This window comes from Doryrhamphus excisus, linkage group LG2 (assembly GCF_037039965.1).
Source record: "Doryrhamphus excisus strain RoL-2023G ecotype Guam linkage group LG2, RoL_Dexc_Guam_v1.1, whole genome shotgun sequence".
NCBI lineage: Eukaryota > Metazoa > Chordata > Actinopteri > Syngnathiformes > Syngnathidae > Doryrhamphus > Doryrhamphus excisus.
The window spans coordinates 29325746-29352750 of record NC_136358.1 but is presented as its reverse complement, the minus strand read 5'-3'; the positions used below and the strand labels follow the sequence as shown (position 1 = coordinate 29352750).

The following is a 27005-nucleotide window of genomic DNA, read 5'->3' as shown; positions in this document are numbered from 1 at the left end:
AAAAGCTGCTTGGTGAGAACAGAATGAACTACAACTACAGTACTACAGTACTACAGTATCAACTACAGTAGTATGTCATCACTACTATGGATACTACTTCCTTCCTTCCAGGGGTCGCCACAGCAGACCGACCTCCTCCATCCAAGCCTGTCCTACATCTGGTCTTCCTCTACGCCTCCTACCTGGCAGCACCCTTCTAACCCCCCCCCCCCCCCCCCCGGACGTGTCCCAACCATCTCAGTCCGGCCTAAAGGACTTTATCTCCAAGGCCTCTAACATGGAATGTCCCTCTGATGTACTCCTTCCTGATCCTATCCATCCTGGTCACTCCCATCCTCATCTCTGCTACCCCCAGTTCTGCTTCCTGTCTCCAGACCAAACAACATTGACCCCAGGTACTCCAAATTCTCCACCTTCTGTATCTTCTGTATCTCTTGAGTTTCCAGTTTGTGTAAGTTTTTAAAAATAAAGTAAAGTCCAAATACTTGTATACGGAAGTAAAAGATGAGGTAGAAGGTAGTACTCGTGTCATACCTCATACTGCGTGATGACGCCGTACGTCTGAGTGGGTTCTCTCCACGTCAGGATGATCTTCTCCTCGTAGGCGCTGCCCTGGATGGAGTCCAGGGGGACGGCGCCCGGCACTGTGGGACCAGACACAGCCATCGTTAGCGACCCCGCAACGCCGTACGTGATGATTGACAGTACCTCGCTAAACCACCCAATCAAATGTAAGGGGGGGGGCATTATTAACGAGCACGCCATGTGACCCTCTAACCGCTTTCATTGAGCACCACAAGGAGGAGGCCCAGCCGGGATTCATCTCCAAGGAGCTGCAGCCATGCGACTCCTTCCTGTGGGATCCGCCGACGGGAGCGTGGCGAGGAAGAGGCGGGGCTTTGAAGCGGCGCAGCCACAGGTAGCAGCACCACAGGACGCCTGTGGAACAGCTCCGACTGATCCTCCACCAGCTAGCGTGCATGACTCCCACTGTTATTATATATATGTTTTATTAATATATATATTATATTTCCTTATTATATTTTATTATCTAAATAATTCATTATTTAGTGGAATGTCTTATTATTATATTATTAAAAATAAAACAAGCTAAAATGTTTTCTTTCCAATTTGTGGATTCATCAACAAAAACTTCACTAGAAAACTCGATTACTAAAATATTGGATGGCTGCACTCCTAAATGAGTTACCTCACAACAGGAAGGTTAATCATCATCATCATCATCATCATCGTCATCATCATAACAAGCTGGACTGCAGCTGAAAGTGGACTCTGAATGTCCGACATCACTTCCTGTCCACCCAGCCATGAGGATGAGTCTTCCTGATATCTTAAATGGCGTATTTTGTCCAATTCTACTTTAGTATGAGGGTGACTATAGGGGTGCTATTTGATGTCTGGAAGGCTCTATCATGGTAAAAACGACCAACATATTCCGTTACTCCACACGAAGCCTCCCTCATGGGAAGTGGGTCTACACCAGTTCCAGCAGTTCTACCAGTCAGGCCTAAAAGAGGGATTAGTCCCCGGTTGGTCGAGCCTCACCGTCCTCGTCGGTCTGCACCCGGAGCTCGGCGCTCTCCTTGACCCCCTCCGGGTTGCGCAGCACCAGTCTGACGCTGAGGTTGGTGAAGGGCGTCAGGTTGTGGATGGTGTGCTGGGGGTCGCGGCTCTGGGTGTCGTAGCAGACCTCCTCGCGGGTCTGGTCTTTGCCGCCCGCCCGGGAGTGGTACTGCACCGTCAGGTTGTAGCTGTGGCAGCGGGTCACGTTGTAGCCCAGCGGCTCCCAGCGCACCGTCACCTGCTTGGATTGGACGTCCAGCACCTCCAGGCGCCGGGGGCCGTGCATGGGTTCTGTGGGGGCGGAGGGAGAGGCGTGAGCCCACATGGCGCCCATCAATTAGGCGGCTGGAGCCCGTTAGATGGCGGCAATGTATGCTGCGGCACGGCCAGCGCTCTTTTTGCTTTTGTTGTTTTCACGTTCGACTCCCGCTCAAATCGCTGCTTCCTGTTTCCAGGCCGCATCCCATCACCGCCGCTCACCCACAGCCGACGCCACCGACACGCGGCAGGAGGCGCATCATCCCTCTTCCTGCTTTTCAGACCCCCCACCCCCGATGCTAGCTTGCTCTTTACATTGGCTGATATGCCGCCCGGGTGGGGCACGCCCCCCCCCATCCCTCCCTCACCTCCAACCACGCACCTTCTCCATCTTCCCCCCGGCCGCTTCCTAATCCCCTTTCCCGCCCCTCCCGTCCTCAACAAGGTGGCTCAAGGTAATGGGATCAATTCCCATCCCGGGTTCATGTGCAGCCCATTTCTGTGGAACCTAACACTTTCCCACCTATTAGGGGGGAGCGGGGGCTCTAATTGGTTCATTCCCCTGCACTCGCAGCCTGGCTTTAGCTTTCCCACAATGCATACGGACACTTTCTAGGATTCCATGCTGGGATGTGTTGTGAAGCTGGGGGGTGGGGGGAGTGGGAAGGGGGGGGGGGTATGTCCAGACTATTTGGTAGCCACGGTAACCTAACGTTCGCTTTAAACCGCTAACGTCATGCCCCGTCTACAGAAAAAGGCTTGGCTACACGTCTTAAAATGCAGCCTGGAGCTGCTGGTGCGCTGCGGCTGCGCTGCAGGTGCGCTGCGGGTGCGCCTCTGGTACCAGCATCTTCTTTTTCTTTGGTGAATAGGCTAATCCAGCACCATGTTAGAATGTTAGCTCTTCTGCATCACGTACAGTCGCTATGCTAGTGTTGCTAACGTGTGTACCCACTCCATGACGGTACTACACACAGTACGTGATACTGTACACGCCAGCTAGTATTATGAGAAACCACCAAAGCAACAAATGAAGTAGGAATTGTTAGAAGATCAGCTGGGCCACATGGACTGTTGCCACGGTAACGTGCGGTAAAAAGGCCAAAAGATGAATGCAAACATGGCCAACAAGATCCAGGACAGGAAGTGGCCAGGAAGGAGCAGAAAATGGGAGCTTTAAAGGCTTTATTAGCGGAACTATCTGCAGGCTGCACTCAGCGGGCCAACAGACGCGCTAAACGCTGGCGGAGGACGGCGGGGCGGGGCGGCCGGACACACAAATCAAATTCAAGCCGCCGCTTTCAATAAAAACGGAGCGCCAAAAGCAGCAAAGTGTGACTCCCAAGCAGACAAGCTCCGCCGCTGTGATTTGTGGAGGATGTCACGCTTCCATCTCGGTGGAACGCCACTGATTAATGCCCCAATGCCAGCGGAATGCACACACGTAGAAGACACCATTTGTCAGCCGGAATAGCCAAACCTTTCCGTTGTCATTAAGACGCTTTCTCCTGCTTCTGTTTGTCTTTCTTTATTTCCTGCACCGCTGCTTCCCGGCATTCCATGGGCGGATGATCACGACTTGTGTTGCCTCACAAACGACATCCTATGTTTCATAAAGAAAACCATCATGCTCATCCGAGGCTTACGACGTGTCCAAGTGGTTAGCAATGAACCGTCTTTTTAGTTTGTGGGATGGAAACCAGTTTGGGAATGATATTGTAGAATCACCCAGCAGGAAGTAATCGTTTCCTTTATCAGTGTCCTTCAGTTCCTCTGCCAAAGTGTGTCCGACAATGAGTGCTGCTCCTCGGGCAGGCGAGGTTGAAGGCAGCGCCCACACATCCGTCTTCTGTTGAGCTTCGCTACTTGAGTTCATCCACCGTAAGCCCCCCCCCCCAACTTCTTGATGGCGGGTGCGAGTATTGTCATTTATGGCACCAAAATAAATGACAACCAAGACCCCTCCCACCGCATAAATCAAAGTGAAGCACTTGTCGCCGCCTACTTAGGAGCACATGAAGTCTGAGATAAAGCTTTACGGGGGGGGGGGGGGGTGAAAACTGGGAATAAATTGCAGTTGGTCTGCCGCTTTCTCCGAGATGTTATGAGTTATACACACGGACGGAATGAGTGCTTCCAGGACGCCTCGCCAAGGGGAGCGGGACATCCATAATTTACACAACGGGGGGAGGGAAAATCAGTGACAAAAATTACAGTGGATAAGAGCTTGAATAATTAAAGGCCCTGAATAGAAAACATTTAAAAGACCTTGGGAAGCACTTCTCTTGGAATGTTTAAACACCAGGATGGGGGGGGTCCTGGATGGGGGGGGGCACATGAACTACTGGCAAACAACTCCATCTTCCTGTTACCTTTCCACCACTTTTAGACGTTTCTTCTACAGATGATGGCATCAAAACTATTCCCACTCGGACGCCCAGACACCTAGCCATGCTAGCGTTGGTCGACTACACCAAAACACGCAACCAACACACCCACACCCTCCACCAACACACTGGAGCAACACAGCAACACAATAACACACCAACACACTAACACACCAACACACTGGAGCAACACAGCAACACAATAACACAACAACACACTAACACACCAACACACCAACACACTGGAGCAACACAATAACACACCAACACACTGGAGCAACACAGCAACACAATAACAACAACACACTGGAGCAACACAGCAACACAATAACACAACAACACACCAACACACTGGAGCAACACAGCAACACAATAACACACAAACACACTGGAGCAACACAGCAACACAATAACACAACAACACACTAACACACCAACACACCAACACACTGGAGCAACACAGCAACACAACAACACAACAACACACTGGAGCAACACACCAACACACCAACACACTGGAGCAACACAGCAACACACCAACACACCAACACACTGGAGCAACACAGCAACACAATAACACACCAACACACCGGAGCAACACAGTGCATGTGCGAGGCCAGAAAGGGACGTTTGTACCAAATGTGCCTCGTTTGTGCACCTGAACATTTTGATGAAGAAGCTCAGTAAACACAAAGCTTGCAAGCATCTTTTTTTCTTTTACCAATTTTCTAAAGCAAATTTGATGCGGCACATCTGCTAGCCGCACACTGAACAGAATAGACGGCTAGCAAATAATAGTGAAAGGTCTGTGACGCCCGTCTCTCCGGGGGCTTGTTTGAAAATGCGTCCTTGAGAGAAGCACAAATGGCCTCCCAATGGCAGAGCCAATATTATACGCCACAATTCTCCTTTCTACTTCCAGCTGGCTGAGATTTAAAAAGACTTTTATTGTGGTCCTCCTGGAGACCCTCAAACGCCACCGACGACTTTCTGGATGCTTTTTTCCCTGACAAAAGAACGCAAATCAAATGTTCTCCCGAGCGAGGCTTTTCATTCACCTTGGCACGGACAATACCTGAATGCTATACGCTACATGACTCCTCCCATTGGGGCCCGCCCCTCTTCTCACCGGTCTTTCCATTCCATAGCCGCAATTAGACGCTCCTGGTGGCAACTATTTACTCCTGGGACTCACGGGGACAGAGGTGGACTCACGGGGACAGAGGTGGACCCACGGGGACAAAAGTGGACTCAGGGACAGAGGTGGACCCACGGGGACAAAAGTGGACTCAGGGACAGAGGGACGGGGTTCTATTTGTCCGCTGTGCATCTGACAAAGGAGAGGAATGATGACTGACAGATCCCAAAATGTCCATCTGTGCTGGAAAGGCCTCCTATGTGGATGGAACATATTTCCCAAATCCTTCCCCAAGCTGTAGGATGGGATGGACACCATCCACCGTCTGTCAGCACTCGTGCCTTTAGGTAGAGCCTTATAGCGAGATGCTGGGCACTGAATAAGCATGCCCCCCCCCCACAGCTTCCTAATGGAGGGCTGATCCCCGATTAAGAAGCATATTCCCCCGTGTCTAACAGAGCCTCCATGCAACGGAACGCCAACGTGGGGAAAAAACACAAGCAGATGAGCCTGCCGACTCCCAGGTGGCGCCGCCCATCGCGGCGGACAGAAGTCACGGGCAGCGATCTGGCACTGGGGGAGGAGGCGGTCCGTCTGAGCAGGTGATTGGCCCTGGCACGGACATCGTGTACTGACTGTGTGACCTACACGCTAACCACTCGGCCACCGTGCCCCCCAGCGTATTATTTAGATGATCTTTTCAATGACGGCCCCAAATGTTTTGGAAGTCTACTTCCTGTTTGTAACCTCAAGTTAAAAATAAACCAACTTTGCCTTTTTCCCTCAAATATGCCCACTTTGAAAACCACCAGATGAGGACGGTCCTTTTCATCCTCCATGCCAGCACCTTGGACTCCTTGGACTCCTTGGACTCCTTGGACTCCTTGGACTCCTTGGACTCCTTGGACTCCTTGGACCCCTTGGACCCCTTGGACCCCTTGGACCCCTTGGACCCCTTGGACCCCTTGGACCCCTTGGACCCCTTGGACCCCTTGGACCCCTTGGACCCCTTGGACCCCTTGGACCCCTTGGACCCCTTGGACTCGCTACGACTGGTTGCAGACAAGACGTTGCTAAAAGTTGGTGCTCATCTGCTCACTTATCTTTATCTATCTCACTGGGGGCTGGAAGTGCTTTCTCCGTGTGAGAGCATTCCCAAAAGTGTGGGCCGCCCACACTCACCCCACCCACACTCACCCCACCCCCCTGCTGTGCTGCCTGGGCGCCGCCTGATCACTTTGCGACTTGTTAAAAATAAAACTTCACACAAACCAAGAGGAAAGGAGAGTGTCATCACCGCCGTCCTCGTCAACCAAATGGTGCTGGTTCTCTTGGAGCTCCGAGTCACTGGCGACTTTTCCATCCTCTCCAAGGAACAAAACGTTTGGCTGGCCCTAAACTACTGTGTCCAACCAGAGAAAACGCCCCAACGCAGATGCCACCAGGAGCTTAGTCAGGTGGACCGGAGGATATCAGGCTGTAAAACATGAGCAGGATGCTATACTGTACTAATGTCATTGATATGAAAATCATATTTCATGCCAACATAATCCAATATGTCATGTATGCCATCCATCCAATATCCGCCAATAACACTAGTTGGCCCGTTTTACTGGACATCCAAGTGTTTAAAGACGTCTGGCACCCCTGCTGGACTGGTCAGTACCTTTAATGACCCTGATATGATCTCATATATCTTTGTTATGCCGATATGGACCGATCAATATTATCAAACTGATTTCCCTCAGGTATCCTGAGGTTTTCTTTTTTGTTTTTATGATACATTAGCTTCACGCGTGTGGTTTTTTGGGTTGGTGCGGGGGGGTTGCGTATGCTTTTGGCCTTTGCAGCATTTCTGTTTTGCATGTTTTTGTCTTACAGCGTTTACACGATGGGATTTGCCATTTTCCCATTCCCATTCCCATTCCCATTGTCTTATGCTGTTTTTGCTTTGCATCTTTTGTGGGTTGGAGCGTCGGGACATTGCAGGCGGATGTCCCATCGACCGCGGTCCAAAACCCCTTCACAGCCACAAGGAGCCCCCTCCTGTGGTCACGAGGTTTCAATCAGACGCCGCTTTCACGGAAGAGCTTGGTGGCAAAGCCAAGCTTTCCAGGAATGATGCTTTGCTCCGTGTGTCCTGGCGACGTCCAAGATCCTGGAATGAAATAGTCTTTGTCTTCACAAACATTGCCGTCGCACAGCTTGAACTAATGATGCCGCGGCGTGGGTCTGATGTGGCTACACGTTCCCATCAGCGCCCCCAGCCAGCGAGGCAGCGGTCCTGTCCGTCCCCGCCGTGATGTATGCCGCCGTCCTCGCCGTTCAATTAGGAGCCCGGCCGAGGTTGGGCCTGTCAAGAGCCGGACAAGATCAAGAGCTGCTTCCTCGGCAGCCGGCGCCATCAATCTTTCGCCACTTGACTGGCAGGCTGGCCCGAAGGCGGGGGGGCAGGCAGGGCCCCCTCCCTGGGCAGAAACAACTCAACTCCGGGGGAGGCACAGGTTGGGCCATTCATCCTGATCTGTCACGCTAAACGTGAATAATCTCCTGACCTTCACCACCGTGAGAAGGCAGAGGAATTTCATTTGGTTTGAACGCCAAAATAGCCGCTGGAAGCTAGCTAGCGAGGTCGTTGTTGGCTGGCATTTAGCTGCGTCATGGAGTCAGATGGGACAACTGGAAAACATCTCAAAGTACCTCCAACCTTCATTCCAGGATTGATTCCAGGACAACAACCAAAAACCCAAATTGAAGATGTAAACCAAGATGTTTGTTATTCCAAAAGACGAAGGAGTGTTGGAGGAACGCAATATCGACAGGAAGTTACGTTCCACATGGACGGTTATGACTTTAGATTCATTTATCATTAAACGTGCTTAACTTGTTTTAACACTTTTAAAAGCCTGAGACGCATGAGGAACTTTTGGAACATGACTGACTTGCTCGTCACGTCAGGGTGGCTTTATTACGCCATCTAATTAAAAGACTAAACGAGCGCATCTTAAACATGAACCAGGTTTGTTTTAGTATTTCTACATTTTCATAGCAACCATTTGACAATAAACACTAGCTAAAACCATTCATTAGTCTTCCATTTGAATATTAGCTTCTCGTTACGCATGTTTGATGACGGTAAATAATACAGTCAATACCCTTAGCTAGCCGGCTCAATCAATCGGAATTTACTCGACCATCCAATTAGTCTAGAGGCGGCGGCCATTAGAGGACAGTGACATGCCTACACAAGACTTGAACCAGCAACCCCACTGGACGGCAGAATGTGGGTGGTAGCAAACGGTCATTTGTTTCCAACAGGAACTTCACTGGAACAACACTAGAAAGCTTTCTGTGCAGGTTATTGTGTGTAGCTGCTCTACAGGAGCCCACTAGTCAATACAAAGCACCACGTATGAGCACAACAGGTTCCTTTAAGAATTGTCACGCTAGTGTGAGCAATGCTTGGTGGGGTCGGCGGCGCCAAGCAAGTGGAGTACTTCCTGTGTGGCTCCACCCCCGTTGCGTTCGTGGAAAAATGAAGGTGTCATTTTAAACTCCTTTTGAACTCTGGCCCACGGCTCAATCCATCAGAATTTATTCTCTCCTCCGTTCGACCACCATGGGCGAGAGATGGAATCTAGCGGCATATTAACGCCTGCGTTGGTAGCAAATGTTGGTGAAAAAATAAATCCATGAATAAAAGAGAATCACCCCCAATTACGCTACAAGAAGCAGAAGCAGAAATCGATGAAAAATGGTGCCCAAATAAACGTATGTGTGAAGTCAAATGTCCAAGGACTCACCGGCACATCGGGTTCGGGCCCTGAGCGGGGGTCCGGGCGCCCCGGTGCCGCCCTCCAGGGGCCTGGTCAGCAGGACGCTGATCTCGTACTCGGTGTCTGGGTCCAGGTGGCCAATCTTGTGTGTGGTTTTGTCCACAGGCTGCAGGTCGTACATGGTACCCGACACGGTACGGTACTCCACCTCCCGGTCCACGATGGGGCCGTCGCCGTTGATGGAGTTGGCGTTGAGCTGGATCCACAGGTAGGTGGCGCCAACCGCCGTCAGCTGGGGGGGCGCGATGGGCACCGGAGGCTCTGGAGAGGAAAACCGTGTTTGGTATTTCAGAATCAGACCTGCAGTGACACGAGGCAACATTCCTGCTTTTAGGGAGTTTGCATGTTCTCCCCGTGCATGCATGGCTCTTCTCCGGGTTCTCCCCCCCTCCTCCCCAATTCCAAAAACATGCTAGGTTAATTAGCCACTCCAAATTGTCCATAGGTATGATTGAGAGTGTGAATGGTTGTTTGCCTATATGTCAGCTGGGATAGGCTCCAGCATGAAGTGTCAGTGATGAAGTGGAATTGCCATCATTGTAAAAATCAATAAAATGAAGCCCAACCCATGCCCCCCCCAGGAGTATTTTGGGATGGCTATAAAAAGACCTTGACAATGACCTTTACGTCTGGCGATGTTAGTCACCACGAGTTGGCGGGTGGCCTCTCGCTGGGTTGTCATGGAATCCTGATGGATGATGGTTAGCACAGACGGTTAGCGCACATTGGTGGCGTCAGGTCCCTAACCCCCCCCCCCCCCCCCCCCCGTAATCCCGGCTGTCAAACGTCACCTAAGGTGAAGCGGCTAATCCAGCGAGATGAAGACGGTTGGGGGCGCCACCATCTTTTTAAGGTCACACGTCTTTAAAAGGTTTTATCTGTGTTGATGTCTCATCTTTAGCGTGTGGAGACAAACAACACCTGCTACGTTCCGGCCCACAGATTTATTCCCAGACAGGACTTTTTGGGTAAGTCCTTACAAATGTGGCAAAGGACTGGAGGTTGGAGACCCCCGCTGTGATGGCGGTCACTTGGTATGCAGTCACTAATGATGCTAAGATGATTGGATGAGCATTTTATTAGGCTCAGTTTGACCTCCGACACCAAAGACAGATGCCTCCAAGATGCCTCATATGCTGCTTCTAAGACCTACTGTAGACCACAGACTTAGACCCAGACTCCCTTCTATGAGGACACAGCGCTATTAGTCCATGGCTGTCATGCGTTTAACAATTGGGATTTGAACCTTCATGTATTGATCCAAACAGATTGTCTACTTTGGTCTGCTGGCATAGATACCGTGGATGAAGACATATACGTACATGAAATGTAGAAAATGCATAGCCAATGAATGATTATATGATTATGAATGATTTGACTAATTAAGCGATGATCGATCACAGACCGCTCGTGTTCCCCGGCACGCCGGTTGGGAATTACGGCAACCTTGACATTTATGGAGCATTTTATTATGACCAACAAAGCCCCGCTGGGGTCCAATATCGTTTAAAGGCCCTGAAATGAGCATGATAGGACCTCTGGAACCTTCCTGTCTTCCAAGGAATGCAGCTCCATCAGGAATAATTGATCATGCTCACAAATGAGTCAATAAGGGCGGCGAGAAGGTTTGCCGTATTGGCTTCCATTTTGCAGTGGCAGCTTGCATTCCACACGGCCAAAGGAACCTCGGAATTTCTCACCACTGACTCAACGCACGACTATGTGGAAAAGTTGGCAAGATGGCCCCCAAAAAAACAAAAATACTTTGTTTTCAAAGTTTGGATGCAAGACGTGTGGAGTTCAGTTGTCAACAGGAAGTAGCATGTTACATCCTGTCACCCTACGGTATGTAATGTTTACGTAAGGAGTGGCGTTTACATTAGTCGAATGAGAGAATAAAGAACTAATGTTGTGAAATACACACTTCAGCTTATTAGCAAGTCCTTTCCTTCCGCTGCCAGGAGGCTGAACGCTCCTGGGTGGCTGAACGCTCCTGGGTGGCTCGCCACGCCTGCTCCGCGGGCCAAACGTGGGGGTTGGCGAGCAGCTGTTGTCACCATGTTGACCACAAAAGTCAAACGTAGCGACAGCAGCTGCGTCCTCCTCGACTGCGACATCTGCCCGCTGAAGGACCAACAACCGAGCCAACAAGCCGAGAGGAACAAAAGTGCTCAAAACAAACAAACGACGAGTTTTATTTCCACAAAACTATTTTACTTTAACAATGATGTAATCCTGTAGTTAGTTTTACTACACAGTTCTATGGAATGATCATAGAGCAGGGGACACCCCGGGGGACACCCCAGGGGACACCCCAGGGGACACCCCAGGGGACACCCCTATCCATCGGTATCCAATCGGTTTTCCAGCGAGGCCCAGATGATGAAAAATGAAAGGATGTGACTTTGCCACGTTCATATTTTGTAAAGCATGCTAAGAACTAGCTAAAATGCTAAGATACTGCTAAATATATATACATATACTATATATATTTCAAGACAAAATTAATCTCAGCTTTGTGACATACTGGATGTGAAAAAGCTGATGATGAAGTTTGGATAGTTGGATAGTTGGATGAGTAGCGTCTCCTAGCCGTGCAGGTTGCTAACTCCAAGTTCTGGCAGGAAAATCAAACAAATTCAACTCTCATCGTAGTCATTTTTGGACTAAAACACTCAATTCTAAGGAGTACACAGTACTGTCCACAGTACACGTTTAGTACTGTCCACAGTACACGTTCAGTACTGTCAACTAAATGTATGATGTCATCAAGTCCAATGTGTTTGTACCAAATTCTTCTAAATGCTAAACCCAAACAGTGAAAGTGCGATGAAGCTAACGTGTGCTAATGTGCTAACAGTAGTTGGCCCAAACAAACAAGGCGAGTCTTTTGTGTGTTCAAGTGTTGCTGATTAGCCATAGCGCCGTCTTCACGGTCATAAATCCTGCTTTCATTTGCCACTAATGTCCCCAGAGCCCCCAACCCCCCCACCCTCCAGCCCCCCCAGTTAGCATGCAGGAGTCCTTCTTACGTCGCCGCCTCGCCTAACAGGCTAGGAAAATGGAATCGATCCCCTCGGAGGAGAGGAGATGAGCGGTGAGACGGACCGGCCTTCAATTTGTTGGGTTTTTTCCCTCTTCTCATTGCCCCCCCGACCCCCGACCCCCGACCCTGGTGAGGGTCAGCGGTAGAAAATGAATGGAGGACTTCTCATTTGCATCCATACGGCCTCTCCACACTTGGAAGTCACTGAAAGATGAGACGAGGTGTCGTCCTACAACATGAGAATATGGGTTGTTGGTTCCAATCCCAAAATGCTTTTATGTGTGCAGAAATTGACAATTTGTTTCAATTGGCAATATTTTGATCTGTATCCATGTATCCATGTATCCATGTATCCATGTATCCATGTATCCATGGGATAGGCTCGGGCTTCCCCGCGACCCAAATGGGGACAAGGCAGGGAGGAAAAGGGAGAGATGGACCTTCTCATTGGCGCCAACTGGGCCTCTCGGGGGGGCGGCCACGGATGGGAAGGCTCAGCTGTAGCGCTTAGCAGGGTCCAGAAATACGGAATAATTACGGTCCCTTTCAGAAGCACGGGCTGCACTACGGGGGGGGGGGCAGACATCCATATGGCCCTGGCTGGGTTCTGGCATGGGAAGCAGGAGTCATTATCAGGAATAATCAAGCATTCATTGTCCTCCTGTTCCGGAAGCACGGATGTATTATAATGAGTTGGGGGGGCATAATGACTCCCCCCCAAAAAATGTGTTGGACACGGTGAATGGGCATTTAACAGGCAGGATTTAGGAGTCAGAGGAGCAGGGGCGGGGGCGGGGGCGGCGGCGCTAAGAGGAGATGTCATCTTTTTTACGAGCGTGAAAACGCCTCTTTTCTTCTTTTCTTCCTCAAACCCTGGCGGCTAAACGGCGGCGATGAGGTGTGAAGCCTCCGTGGAATTTAAAGCGTGGGGATGCATTACGAGATGAGATCCCGATAATGACGGGATTTTAAATATTTACTGCCCTCCGCTCGTTTATCTCTCGGAGGCGGCGGGAAAACAAACGGCTGTTTCGTTAGCGTAGCGTGGCTTTGGAGAGCCTCCTTGATGGTGGCGTGTCCTTAAATTTCTTTTGTGCACACCCCCGGTGTTATCGCCCTCCCCCCCATCCCATCCGCCCCATCCCGCTCTGTTGTGTTTGTGCCGTGATTGACACGCCTCGATCTGTAGCGGCAGGATTAAACCTATCAATCACATCAGGCTCGGAGACACAAAAAGAGAGAGGCAGTAAATTCAATTGAGAGCACACGGAGAAGATTGAGGTGAAGAAATATGGAAGGCCATTAGCGGACGATAGGGCTGCAGGAAAGTGAGGCCTTGCAGACTCCATAAATTCATATCCAACCACTGCGGGAGTCAAACATCAGAGAGGCGACCGTAAACCCTGCCGCCGCTCGCCTTTGTGATCTTTTAAAGCGCCATTGTGCTAAGTCAAGGACGGCCTTTACTGGGGTGGGGGGGTGGGGGGGAGGTCCTGTGGATAACAAATCACCATTAAAAAAAAAGCCGGTGTTTTAAGCGGGACCTTTACGCAGCGTTTCCCGTTTATCTGCCGCCGACTTTGCCTGAAGGTCATTGGTTGCCAAAACACGCCTACGCACGGCAGGAACGCTCAATGCTTTATGTGGCCGCTACGATTACATTCAAAAATGGACACATATACACAAGTTGTACACAAGTTGTACACAAGTTGTACACAAGTTGTACACAAGTTGTATCTTAATATTAGAGCGTACGCGTCGTAGTATGAGAGGCCTTTATCTTGCTCCAGGGAAGCAAGAGGAGCTGTCCATGGTAATGCAAGCAATTCCAAGCTTAAGTGGGACTCAGAAAAGCGTACAAATTTGGCCCCCAGTTTGACACCTGCCACCTATGGTGTGAAAACAGGATGCAAATACAAAATAAAAGCACAAAACAGGAACCTAAGCCGAACAAAAGAAAAAGTCCCAGAAGTGAAAATTGTACGTATTTTTGGATACTTTAGTGGAATATTAGACTAATATTCAATATATTTGGTACATGATTTCAGTACGTGGAATCAAATCAAATCAATCACCTCGTACTTTGGTATGTGACAAAAAAAAATTAATTAAATTAAAAAAATTAAAAATAATAATAAAAAATAATAAAAATCACTTCAATTATATTAGAAAGGCAGGAAGTGAACAAATGTAACAGTTAGTGATTGTAAAAGTACCAGATGGAGGGGTAGGATTTAATAAGCTTTGCTTCTTCCTACTCCTTTTGGACATGTGGAACTGGGAACTGATTATGGGATGCACTCAATTGTCAACAACCACATTTTTGTGGAATACTTGATGCGACCCCGCCCCAGTTGAGCCAGTAGTTGAGTTCGAGACCCCCACCTTACAAAAGGTTCAGGTTCCGGACCAGTACTCACGCTTTATGGTCAGCTCTCCATAGTTGGACACCCCGACCCCTTTGTCCGAGTGCACGATGCAGCGGTAGCGTCCCGAGTCGCCCTTGGTGGTGTTCTCCACGTCAAACGTGCCGATGAAGCGGCGGTTGTTCCAAGGTTTGGTGGCCTTCATGGGGGCCTCCCGTCCCCCCATGCCCTGCTTGGACACAAGAAAACCAGGCTGGACAGGTTCCATATTATCAGTATAAATGCTACCGATACACCAAAGACCGGGTCGGGGATTCGTTCATTGGAAATGTTTCTCCTCGCCAACATCGGGAGACTTGGCCCCATGGTTGCCGTACCGAGTCCTCGTTAATGAGGACGTGAGTTCTTCAACATGATGGAGTACCTGGCACAGGACCCTTGGCGCCGGGTGTTGGCGTCACGGCCAGGAGAGTGCAGAGCTGCCAAATGCACTCCCCCCCCCCTCCCCTCCCCGTGTGTCTCGATTATAAAACCGTGTATCACATAGCACGTAGCAACGCTAGCAATTTTTGCTAGCAAGCAATTATTATGGGATAAAAAAACCCAAACCTACAAGTCCTGGCGTGGAAACGGGATTTCAGTAAAAGCATTTGGGGGGGAACTTTGGGGGGAACTTTGGCAAAGTGGCCGGCCAACCAAAATGACCACAAGAGGGCAGCGACCACTCATCCAGGAAGTCACAAAAGACTCCACAACAACGTGGAAGAGCCTTGCTGGCCTCCTTGGAAGATGAATTTGGGCTAATCTTATCTCAAGATCAGTTTCAGGTTACTGCGTATTCATTTGGCACTAATACTAATACTAATACTAACAGTAATACTAACACTAATACTAATCCAATTTCATTTTTGCTTATTTTTGTTTTGGATCAAGTAAAATGAATTAGCTGCATAGAGATGATTTCACCTGTTTTAGGTATTTTTGTCCCAACATTTGATCTCATTTGGCAACCTTTCTGTCATATTTCAAGGTCAGCCAACACCTTTCATGATGTACATTTAAAGTTTTAAAGTTTATAAAAAGTTTTAAATGGTATAAAGCGCAGCATCATGGAGGAAGAAGCGCAGGCTGCACGGCAAGGAAGAAGGAGAAATGATCTCCCACCTGAAGCCAGAGGTGGAAATTGTCCCTCTTGCGTCCATTGACGGTGCAATGGAAGGAAGCCGTCTGTCCGGCGTTGACCTCCACTCCTTTGATGGTCAGGAAGTGCGGCGTGTTCACTGGGGAAGGAAAAAAAAGGTAAAATGAAGCAATGCCAAGATGCTAACATGAGAAGGTATGCAACCCCTGGTCCTGGAGCCAAAGGTGCAGGCAGACTGACAGACACTTCAACTTACATGCAACATTTCTAAAGGTGTGCAATTAGAGAGGTTCACTTATTTTTCCACTTGATAAATAAGAATGACGACATGCGACTGGATGGTTAATAAACTCCATGAGCTCCAACCTTATCCTGATGATCCTGGGGGCTAAGTTGCCGGGGGCCTTTCTGCCCTGGTGGGGTCACACCAGACAAAGCGTAGCTCTAATAGCCTCCCCTATGCTGAGTCAGACAAATGGACCGGGACTGGACCCATGGGGCCCGGCCAGACAGCCTGAAGGGGCACATGGGCTCACCACTCCTGGGAGGGCCCAACGGGGGCGGGTGCAGCGTGAGCCGGGTGGCGGCTGTCGGCACATGGAATATCCGCCCTCTGGGAAGGAGGGACCAGGAGTTCCAGCTAGATATAGTCAGACGCCCCTTCTTGTTCCCCGGATCAGGGCCTGTACCTCGGAGTTTAGTTTCCCTCCCCCCTAATGATGCGGAGAGATAGCTCACCTTGCATCTCTGGTGCAGTAGTGATGAAGACGATGTGATGAAGACGAAGTGATGAAGCTAGCAAGCAAAGCAGATGTGAAAACTAACGTGATGCTAATTTGGATGTTGTGGTTTGTTTATAAAAGCAGCCTTGAATGGCTGCTGCTCTTTAGCCTAGCATGCGTTACTAGGCTAACCCCGAGGCCCCTGCGGTGGTTTGGCGTCCCCAAATCTCCCACACGAGACACAGGAGAGCGTTGTGCCGCTAATTGCGGCGCCACCTTGGCGCTGAACGAAGGCGAGGCGTTCTTCTCGTTATCGTTGCTCACAAATTCCACTTCAACTTATGTGGGACGTTTTGATTAGCGGGGCTATTCCGCGCAGAGAAATAGGGCAATTCCGTGGGCGACCTTGGTTTGAAACGTTAACCAACTCTCCGTAGACTTGGCAAAAAAAACGCTAATTCTATCGCTTTCATCATATTTTACGACGTCCTCTTTTCAGCCGCAGCCTCTTTTTATGGCGTCCTCTGTCAATTCCAAAGAGCCGGCGTCTATTTTCCTCTCATCACGTTAATGACGGGGGGGTGGCATAATCACACCTTCCTTGGATCTCCCTAATGGCGGAATAATGAGCAAATGAAAGGGCTAAGGAGATGCTCTTATCCCTCAGACGGACCTGATTCCCAACCAGGGGCCTATCGATCCCACCGGGAACGCAGTCAAACATCCATCACGTCGCCGGGCCTCATTGATGGCGGCGTCTACATTCAGATGTAACACGTATCGCCATATAAATCCATCCCATTGATGGAACATTTGTAGGAATGGGCTTGGGAACGCTTGGAGAGCCATTAACATTTAACAATGAAGAGCATGATGCTTCTTCATCTGTGAAGAGTCTGGATCAATCCACCAAAAGCACGCTTATTGATCGGCTCTTTACACAAGCCCGGTGTGGAAAAGCTCTTGGTTTAAAAGGTAAGAAGCCAGGAGGGACGGAAAAGAACCGAGGAAGCCTGACGGTCCGACAGCAGCAGGACCTGAAGCCGGGAAGCATGAAACGCACTCCGGATTAAAATGATCCAAAACTAGACAAGAGTGTACGCTTTGTACTCTTCAATCTGAAAGATTAAAAAAGCATTTTTTATATTACTCCTTTTTGCATTCATTTTTGCATTAATTTAATTTAATTTTTTTTTGTAATTTTTGGAACAGTAAAGCAAACATCTGCAGGCCACTTTAGACACCTTGGCTTAAGTATTTAAAAAATCAATCAATCAATAATCCTAATTGTGAAAGGTAAATGTCTTTCACAAATAGCGGAGTGAACGCCTGCCAAAAATGAAGGAATGAATCCAGGATGAGCCACAACTTCAAATGATGACAAATGATTGGCTGCTTGAAATGGTTGGAATCAATAAGAATCATCAATAAGCTTACGGTACATGTACTGTACCAAGTACTTGGTAGCAAGTATTTCTTGACTGACTTCCCTGGACATCCTAACGGCAATGGAAACATGCATGCTATTTGTTTTTTATTCCGCTTTTAACGCTGAAAAATCCCATACTGATTTCCTCCGGAAGCTCATAAATCTCCCAGCAGCCACCAGGAGGTTTTCCAATGGCCTTTGTTGGACGAGGGGGCCTTGACACAACAACAACATGCATTTGGAAGGGTGTCACGGAAGGGACAAAGGAGGGAAAAAAGGAAGGCTTACTGCACTGGTGGCCTTGAACCACAACGTCTTTGATGGCCAGCAAGCCGCGCTGCCCGGACGTTACCACTTCAAACACGATCTGAGGAGCAGAAGAAGAGCATCAATATGAGGGCGTGCACGCAGGCTGCACGAGTGCTGCAGAACAATTGCATTATTTTTGCAATATGGACACGCCGACTTCCACGTTTCCATCTCCATCACGTCAACCCTGGCAAGGCTTTTACCGCCTTTTTACCGTTTTATGTGTTTGACGTCTCTTTACGCCGTGTGACGGTTAAGGAAGTAAAATAACAATAAAATAACAACATACCCAAATCTCACCTTCATATGACATCCATGCATCATCGCTTAGTCACAGGAAGGCCTTTCTCCTCTTAAAGGGACACTAACACGCTTTCTACCACCCTTCTGACCTATAATGTAGTACCAATGTAGTATTCTGCTGTTAACCATTCTGACCTATAATGTAGTACCAATGTAGTATTCTGCTGTTAACCATTCTGACCTATAATGTAGTACCAATGTAGTATTCTGCTGTTAACCATTCTGACCTATAATGTAGTACCAATGTAGTATTCTGCTGTTAACCATTCTGACCTATAATGTAGTACCAATGTAGTATTCTGCTGTTAAACCAGGGGAGACCCTACCAGGGGCAAATAGCTCCTGGGATCACTTGGGGACTCGAACCCTCCACCACAATGAGGTGGTGATGAGGAGCATAAGTAAGTAAAATATGAGAAACGCAGAATAAAGTTGCAAATTTCGGAAGATTAGTTTGGGTAAAAGTTACAATATTAGGATATTGAAGTCAAAATAGTCGAACAGTAAATACTATTGTCCAATTATTGTACGATTATGAGAAAAGTGTACAAGAAGAGAGTAGAAATAAATTAAAAAAGGGTGTAACATAAAGAGAAAAGGTTGATACTAATAATACGCTTGAATAATAATAAAACAATAAAATGCAGGGTTTAAAGGTTTGAGAACGACACATGAATTTCCACAAAGTCTGCTAGCTCAGTTTTTATGAAGACAATTAGCAATTACTGCAGTATTTTATGAAGAGGGATAAGACGAATGGCAATGCCTTTGTCATGAAAATGAACTGGATCCCAAAAAGCGTTGCCACGACATCTCAAAGCTGTCACAAAGGGGCCGCTGACATTAAGCTAGCGACTCTCTGCTGAGAAGGTTAGCGTGCTGACAAGAACAGAGGGAATATGGAGGCTTGGAATCGGAGGGTGGAGCTTGGAATCTTGGTTTTTCCTCTGTTAACCATGGCTACCTGCAAGGAAACGTGAAGTCCTCCTGGCTTAGCACAGAGCGAGTCTCCCAGGCAAGACTAGGAGTGAAACTAAATCACACATTTATCACATTATCGACAAGTCACAGGAGAGAGGTTCGATTCTTGGGAAGGCTTCAGAGCAGCCAAGAGGTGAAGTTTTTGGAAGATGGCCTGGCGTCAGGAAGGGCACGTGGAAGCCCATTCATGGGAAAATTGCAGCTATTGCAGCGCTAACCAGTCTTTCTGTCCTCGTCAATAAAGCGTTGTTTCTGGACCATCTAGCAGCTGCTCCTGTCGTCCAAAGGAAGCGTGTTGGACTGCTGGACCAGCATGACCTAGCTTTGAGCCTCCAGCCAACGAGCGTCCACAGCCCGGGCGGGGGGGGTGTGTCCCGGCGGTTATTTACTGGCTAGTGTGCGGTACGGTAAAACAGGAAAGAGAATGCCAGTCCTTTCTGCCCCGCCTCTCCCCGTGCTCATAAATAAATAACAGCATATGTCGGGCAGGTGTTGCCATATGTTGACGTGTCATGCCAAGTGTTGCCAGCCGCACGTCTCACACATTCCTTTTGTGGCCTCGGCACGTGGAGGCGGAGTCACTTCCCATTGTCATGAGGGGGCAGGATGGCGTCAGATGAGGCTGTCTAATTATGAATGGCTTTTTGTGTCACATGGAATATGAAAGCCGACGATGGCCCCATTACTGGCTAATAGGAGGGAAATTAAAAGGCCAAGCGCCTCGTACATCGCCATCAGACGCACCAACCCGGCCCCGCCGCCTAATTGAAATCCTTTGTTTGCGCATACAGACATCAGTCAGGCCGTCTGAGCACCGCCGTGTCATTGATTCCGCCACCACGGACAGCACCCGGCGTAATTGGGTCTGACCCGCTGAGCCAACGTATCCACGCGGGACGCACGCCGTCGCCGTCGTCACCACAAAGTTCAGTGTCCTCATTTGTCGGGGGGACAGATGGCGGGCCGACGCTCCGCGCCGCGTCGTCCCCCGAGGGCGGCGGCTAAGTAATACATTATAGCGGGATTGATTAGCCCTGCCGCTACTGTATCGAGATCAAGACCGATGAGGACGGTTGGCTTTTTCTCTCGTATGAAGCTTCGCTAGCATGATATTCCATAATTCCACCGCTGCACACTTCGGGTTTTGGGGATGACCCCTCACAAAAGTAATTACGACAAAAACACCCTCACCACGGCAGAAAGGCTTCCAGGCAATTAAAAAATAATTAAGAATCAGGTGGCTTCCCTCTGACAATTGTGTAGCTTAGCAGGCAATTAAAGACACGTATAATTAGCGCCGTGTTGTTAATTAGTGACACTTTCCAGCTTTCTTTGTGGCTCGTAATGAACAGATCGTTAGCCTTTGGAAGTCTACGTGCCGATATCCCAACATCCCTTTCAACACCCCTTCTTCCCGCCAGGACGGAGTTGGGTGGGATAATAACAATAATATTGAGCCATAAATCCTAGTCCGCATGTTCACTGTTGTTTTCTCAAGATTCAATGTGGGGGGGGGGGGGGCCCAGAGCCCCAGAGTCCAAGCATTTGACCACGCTGGCTTTGCATTCATTTGTCTCACAAGGGCCAGGCTATTTCCTGCACACTCTCCACTCTCGCTGTCCGTGCCGCTCCCCAAACTCAGCCTGGTCTCTTGTTAACTAAATTATCAGGCTGGCTTTGGCTCGGAGGGCAGGATGGACCACCACCACCCCCGCCCCCACCACCCCGCACTTGCTCTGCCAGGCTGTAATGAAATAATTCACAGCCCCCGTCAGGAGGTGAATTGGTCTCTCTCTGCATCGATTAACATTTGGTGGACTCGGGGAACAAGAGCGGAGAAGAGTAATAGCTAGCGAGTGTGAAATCAGCCTGCCCCGGCCGCCGGTCGTGTGCGCCGCTAAGTGAAAATGAGCTTGAGAAAGGGGGGGGGGGGCGTCGGAGAGCGGGAACAGATTACCATGGATACTGGAAGGAGCCTGGCCAGCCGGTACACGGTGCTCTGAATGGGCTGCCATTCTTGGGCTTCCTCCATTGAAGATGGAAGACGCTCCACGTCGTTAACAAGTGCTAATGAGCAGCCTTGTTGTGCGTGGAGATGCTACACGAGTACAAAGTAGTCACCTGGTAGAAGTTGGGCCAGTAGGTGCTGACGGCCAGCTCCACCTGAGCCCAGGAGCGGGACGCCGGGCCGGACACGTTCCAAACGGGCATTCCCGTGGGACTGTTGTTCTCCTTGATGTAGACGTTGAGGTGGCCCGGGTGGCTGTTGTCCCTGCCCCCGATGTAGTAGTGGAAAATCACGCAGTGGGTGTCGTTCTCCCTCAGCTGGGGGGTCAGCAGCAACGCCTTCTGCCCGGAGAAGCGTCCCGATGTGTTGACCATCATGAAGGCAGAACCTGCAACCCAACGACAACCGTATTTATGATTATTATTATTATTATTTTTGTGGCCGATGAAAGGTCACAAAAACTGCACTTTCTTTGGATCCTGGTGTCAAACATGAACACATATTTATTTTGCTTTTCTGTGCATGTCATAGGAGAGTAACACAACACCTGGCTAGCCGCTAACTGCTAGCTGCTAGCTGCTAGCCTCACTCACAGACGGAACAGACAGAAAAATGACTATGACTGACTCGAAATTCGGCTACAAAGACGCAACAATACGCTCGTTTGCTGTCAGCCATTTTTTTCCTGAGGACGGGCGCACACGTCTCGTGCTGGAAGATACAGCCAACTTGCCAAAAAATAAAAGAAGTGAAGAAGAGTGCAAAGTTTGTTAAAGACATTGGAGACAATTGGCAAATCAGTGGGTTAAAAAGCTGCTTTCCGGCGTCCCCGGATGAGCTTTTTATTGCTGGGGTTGAATATTGAAATTGGGCTCCAAGCAAGAAGAACGCCGCCGCCTCTGAAGGACGCCACGTTGGTTTAGACGGCCGATGCTCGGCCACAAGCGGACTGTTGACGGGAAGCCATTGAAATGCAGATTCCCGGCGAGGGAGCGTTTCCGCTCAGCTGCGTACGAACAATCGACGTGGATCTCCGTCATTAAAGTCAACATCTGGCGACGACGGCGGCGCTAAAAGAGGCGAGCGCCATCAAGTGTGTCGCGGCCTCGGCCTACGAGCGTGTCGCCGCCGCGTTCTCTCACAATAGCCTATTTGTTCACTCAATGAGTCGCCCGCTTGTCTTGTTGCGGTGCGCTCGTAACGGTCACCAATTCCATCTGTCTCCCACTGGAGATAACGAGCTGGGGGCGCAGGGGGGGCTGTCATGTTTACACCATGAAACGGGAGGCGAGGAGGGAGCGCGTGGAGGAGGAGAAGGAAGTGACAGAGCTGCTTCCTAACGCCAACTTCCCTTCAGGTGGCATCAAACGCCTGGCGCCGCCTTTTACGTCTTTTACTACACCTCACACCGCTTCCCTCGGCCCGGGAACGCGGGAAGCAGGACGCTCCCCGGCACTGCAGCAAGCCTTCTTATGGCAGTCCAGTATATCTTGTTAAGGGACAATACCACAGCAATACTACAGTAAAACTACAGCAATACTACAGCAATACTACAGCAACCATGCACCTTAGAGTAGTCACTGTACAATTCTGGATAGAAAACAACTCAACACAGCCTTTATTGTACAAACAGATGGCAACAGATGGCAAGTGAGATAATTGTGTCTCGTCTACGGTCGAGCATCGTAGTCCGGGGTTGCACGAGTGCTGCACGTAATAGGGAGCTGTGGTTCATTGAGAGAAACATTTTATTATTATTTAAATTGCTGGCAACACAAGTGAATAGCAAGACAATTCTGTCCCGTCTACGGTCAAGCATCGTAGTCTGGGGTTGCACGAGTGCTGCACGTAATAGGGAGCTGTGGTTCATTGAGAGAAACATTTTATTATTATTTAAATTGCTGGCAACACAAGTGAATAGCAAGACAATTCTGTCCCGTCTACGGTCAAGCATCGTAGTCTGGGGTTGCACGAGTGCTGCACGTAATAGGGAGCTGCGGTTCATTGAGAGAAACATTTTATTATTATTTAAATTGCTGGCAACACAAGTGAATAGCAAGACAATTGTGTCCCGTCTATGGTCAAGCATCGTAGTCTGGGGTTGCATGAGTGCTGCACGTAATAGGGAGCTGCGGTTCATTGAGAGAAACATTTTATTATTATTTAAATTGCTGGCAACACAAGTGAATAGCAAGACAATTGTGTCCCGTCTACGGTCAAGCATCGTAGTCCGGGGTTGCACGAGTGCTGCAAGTAATAGGGAGCTGCGGCTCAGCAGTCTGGCCAGTAGAACTCTACGTTTAAGATGGTGTTGGCAATGTCAGTAAATTCCTATTAAAAAAGGCGTGTCATATAATAATAAATGAAAATCTCTCCAGTGTCATTATGATGGATTATTATTATTATGATTATGACTATTATGATGGCGATGGATAACATGTGGCACTCAGGAATGCATCTTCTGAGCTGCAGGGCCGTTTCCATGACAACGGAAGCTGCAAAAGATGTTTGGAGGGGTTTTGGTAATGGGGGTCTGATGAATAAGTTATGCAACAGGTGCAGCGGGGCTCCCATGGAAGGGCGCCCGGTGGCCCCCGCGTGCATAGTTTTGGGACCCACGCTGCCATTGGCGGCGGTTTGCTGATGGCCTTGTGCGTCTCGTTACTATTAAACAGGAGCGGCTGATTGAATGGCGGCGCTTCAGGAAAAGGGGGCCGGCTTTGAGGTGTTTGTCCAAGCGGGATTGGGTGTCACTGATGTTTCTTTCATAACATCCAGCCATCTGCTCGCCTCTTTGTGTGACGCCCAGGAGCGCTAATGATGACTCCATGAATTGTTGACTTCCTGTTCACGATGCAAAGTCAAAGATGGAAACAACAGAACAAGAGGTGGGGGGTGGGGGTCGGGGGGGGGGGGCATGCAAAGTCTTTTGTTTCTCTGTATGAATAATAACACGGCGGCAGGTACACAGTGGAGTTATTCCATGAAGTATTAAAGCCTGCCAGGAACATTTTGGTTTCACTGCTACTGTCAACTTTTGTACTAATCTTGCAAAAACAAAAAATGCCACATGAAAAGAAAACTACCAAAATGCACCAATTAGAGAGAGAACGGCAGAGAGCAAGGCATTTTTGGCCTTGTGCGACTTATACTCCAGTGCAACGTACGTATGTTTTTTTTCTACCTGATTATGCATTTTTGGCCTTGTGCGACTTATACTCCGGAGCGACTTATAGTCCAGAAAATTTGGAACTTTGGTTATCAAGTAGTCCCACATAAAAAACGTGCAAAACGGTACGGTGAGAAGTTTGTTATGTACAATTTTGTATTCAAACAGATTTGACAACATGGAGTCGCCCAAAAATCATCATGCATGAAAACTGCGGTTTGCTGTGAAGGACAGCTATTTTGCATACTTTCCACATTCTGGTTAGCGTTTTAAAAAGTGGACATTTAGTGAGTTTTTGTAAGAGTTTGAGGGAATCTCTCATTGAATAATGCATGAATCTTAATGAGAATATTCAGTGAAGTCGTTAGCTATGAAAGTGTTCATTTTTTGGCCTTGGCGGAGGTCTGTTTGTTTCCCGACTTTCCTCACCGCCACAGGCTACGGCACCAATCAAAGAGTCCAATTAGTGACGGTAAATTAGCAGCCCACCGACAGGTTAGATTTGGGTCCCAAACCAGGCTTTTCCTCCTCAACGACTTCCATCACAGACCCGGATAAAAGACGGCGAGCACCTCCTCATCACGCCGACGGCAATTGTGTGTCATGGCTCCTCCCCCGGCGGCCGCACACTGAGGACCTGCTGCCCTGTGACAAGCTGATTAGCCGGCCGGCGCACAGGCAGCTAATGAAAATGACATGTTAGCGCTGTGCTAATGCACCGCCGCCGCCTTCCGTCTCCGCGCCGCGGCGTTGAAGATCAATTAAAAATACAGAAGCTCTCAAGTCCCTCGGCTGCGGCAAGCGCCATTGTGCCAGCTATAATTTATTATTATTACAATGTAGGCCACCTTCACCTTCTATTACGGTGATGGCTGAACATGAAAAATGAATTCAATAGCAAAGCAAGTGTTCCTGCTCCACATGATGTTTGGATTCATGCTGTCGCTGCTCTCGTATGAAGACCCATGGACGGGGTTATGGGGTTTCGCTACTTCCTGTGTCCATGACATGCAATTATATGAGCTGCTGGACTCTCACAAGTGGAGCGTGGAGGGGTGTGGAATTTATGTCCAAATCATCTCTTTAGACTTTAGCAAGACATAAAAATGACATCCTTCCAATTGGCTGCAGGTATTTTCTTTCAAGGTGAGTCCTTCACTAAACTAGTTTAACACATTGAAATAAAGTCATCCACACGACACTGTTGGGAAAAAGGTGTACCCCAGGGCAGACTCTCCAGTACACTAAAGATTATCACTTTATCCTCAATAGGCAGACTTTTTATACGCACACATAACTATTCATATATTCATTATTTGGTCTTGCTTCACTAATTTAACCATCATTTTTAGTGTCTACATGGTTTTCTAGTAGTCTTGGGAATCAGATCTCTGTGACAAAAAAAACAGTATCGGCCCCATCCCCCCACCAATCACAAAACAAGCATGTCTGCCGTGTGTGGAACTTCCTGTCCTTGAGAGAGTGATATAGGTTTTGCACCCTCAACAATATGCCACAATAAATGTCTGGCTGGGGTGGCGGTTAACAAGCTTTAGCGTTTGGGTGCTTGGAACTCCATCCATCCATCCATCCGTCCACCCATCCATCCATCCATCCATCCATCCATCCACCCATCCACCCATCCACCCATCCACCCATCCACCCATCCACCCATCCATGGACTAAAAAGAAGAAGTGATTGAAAGGATCCCAGCCCATCAGTAAAAGCTACGTATTTATTGGCGGCGAGTGAAGGTCTGGGAAGAAGATATCATTTTCAATAATGACCAGCTCTCATTATTTCTCCTCCGCTCGGGTCCTGAACCCTGATTGCGTGGGTGGGTTGGTGGGGGGAATGAAGGGGCGCTCTTTAAACCCGAAGCCTTCAGGTCTCATTTGCTAATAAAATTGGGAGAGGTCACGGCAGCACAAGAGCGCGGCTGCCACTTGGGAAATGCCGATGAAGACGGGGCTATGCTGTCGGCCAATCAAAATAGCTCATCCTGCAACAGGAGGGGGGAGCCTGTTCCTGTGGACCGCCATCGGGCTGGCGAGGACTTTACCTTTTGAAACATAAAAGGGGGGGGGGCGCTGATGGGATAACAAGGCGGGTTCCATCTTGGAGGGCATCAAACAGCTTCACCTGAAACCATCCATCAAGCGGGGGTCCCTCAGCCCCACGTATGATCTGCGGCCGCATATTTAGTAGCTGTCAATCATCAGCGTATGTAAAATGAAAAGCTTAATGCGCCATCTTCCAAGTGCAGTACGGGCAATTGGCTGGGCTGCAATTAACGGGTCATAACGAGCCATTACACCACAGAACCG

General features: G+C 49.0%; 1 protein-coding gene across 1 annotated transcript in view; it reads right to left on the bottom strand.

The window, feature by feature from the left end:
• The window catches only part of LOC131109381 (receptor-type tyrosine-protein phosphatase mu), a 110735-nt gene that overhangs the window by 51724 nt on the left and 32006 nt on the right, over nt 1–27005 (bottom strand). Inside the window, exons 3-9 of the mRNA XM_058061315.2 lie at nt 21622–21896; nt 18196–18274; nt 15780–15895; nt 14670–14844; nt 9171–9464; nt 1567–1875; nt 535–644 (exon numbers count right to left, since the gene is read on the bottom strand). Of these exons, the coding sequence (XP_057917298.2) occupies nt 535–644; nt 1567–1875; nt 9171–9464; nt 14670–14844; nt 15780–15895; nt 18196–18274; nt 21622–21896 (1358 nt within the window). The remainder of the gene's footprint in view (nt 1–534; nt 645–1566; nt 1876–9170; nt 9465–14669; nt 14845–15779; nt 15896–18195; nt 18275–21621; nt 21897–27005) is intronic.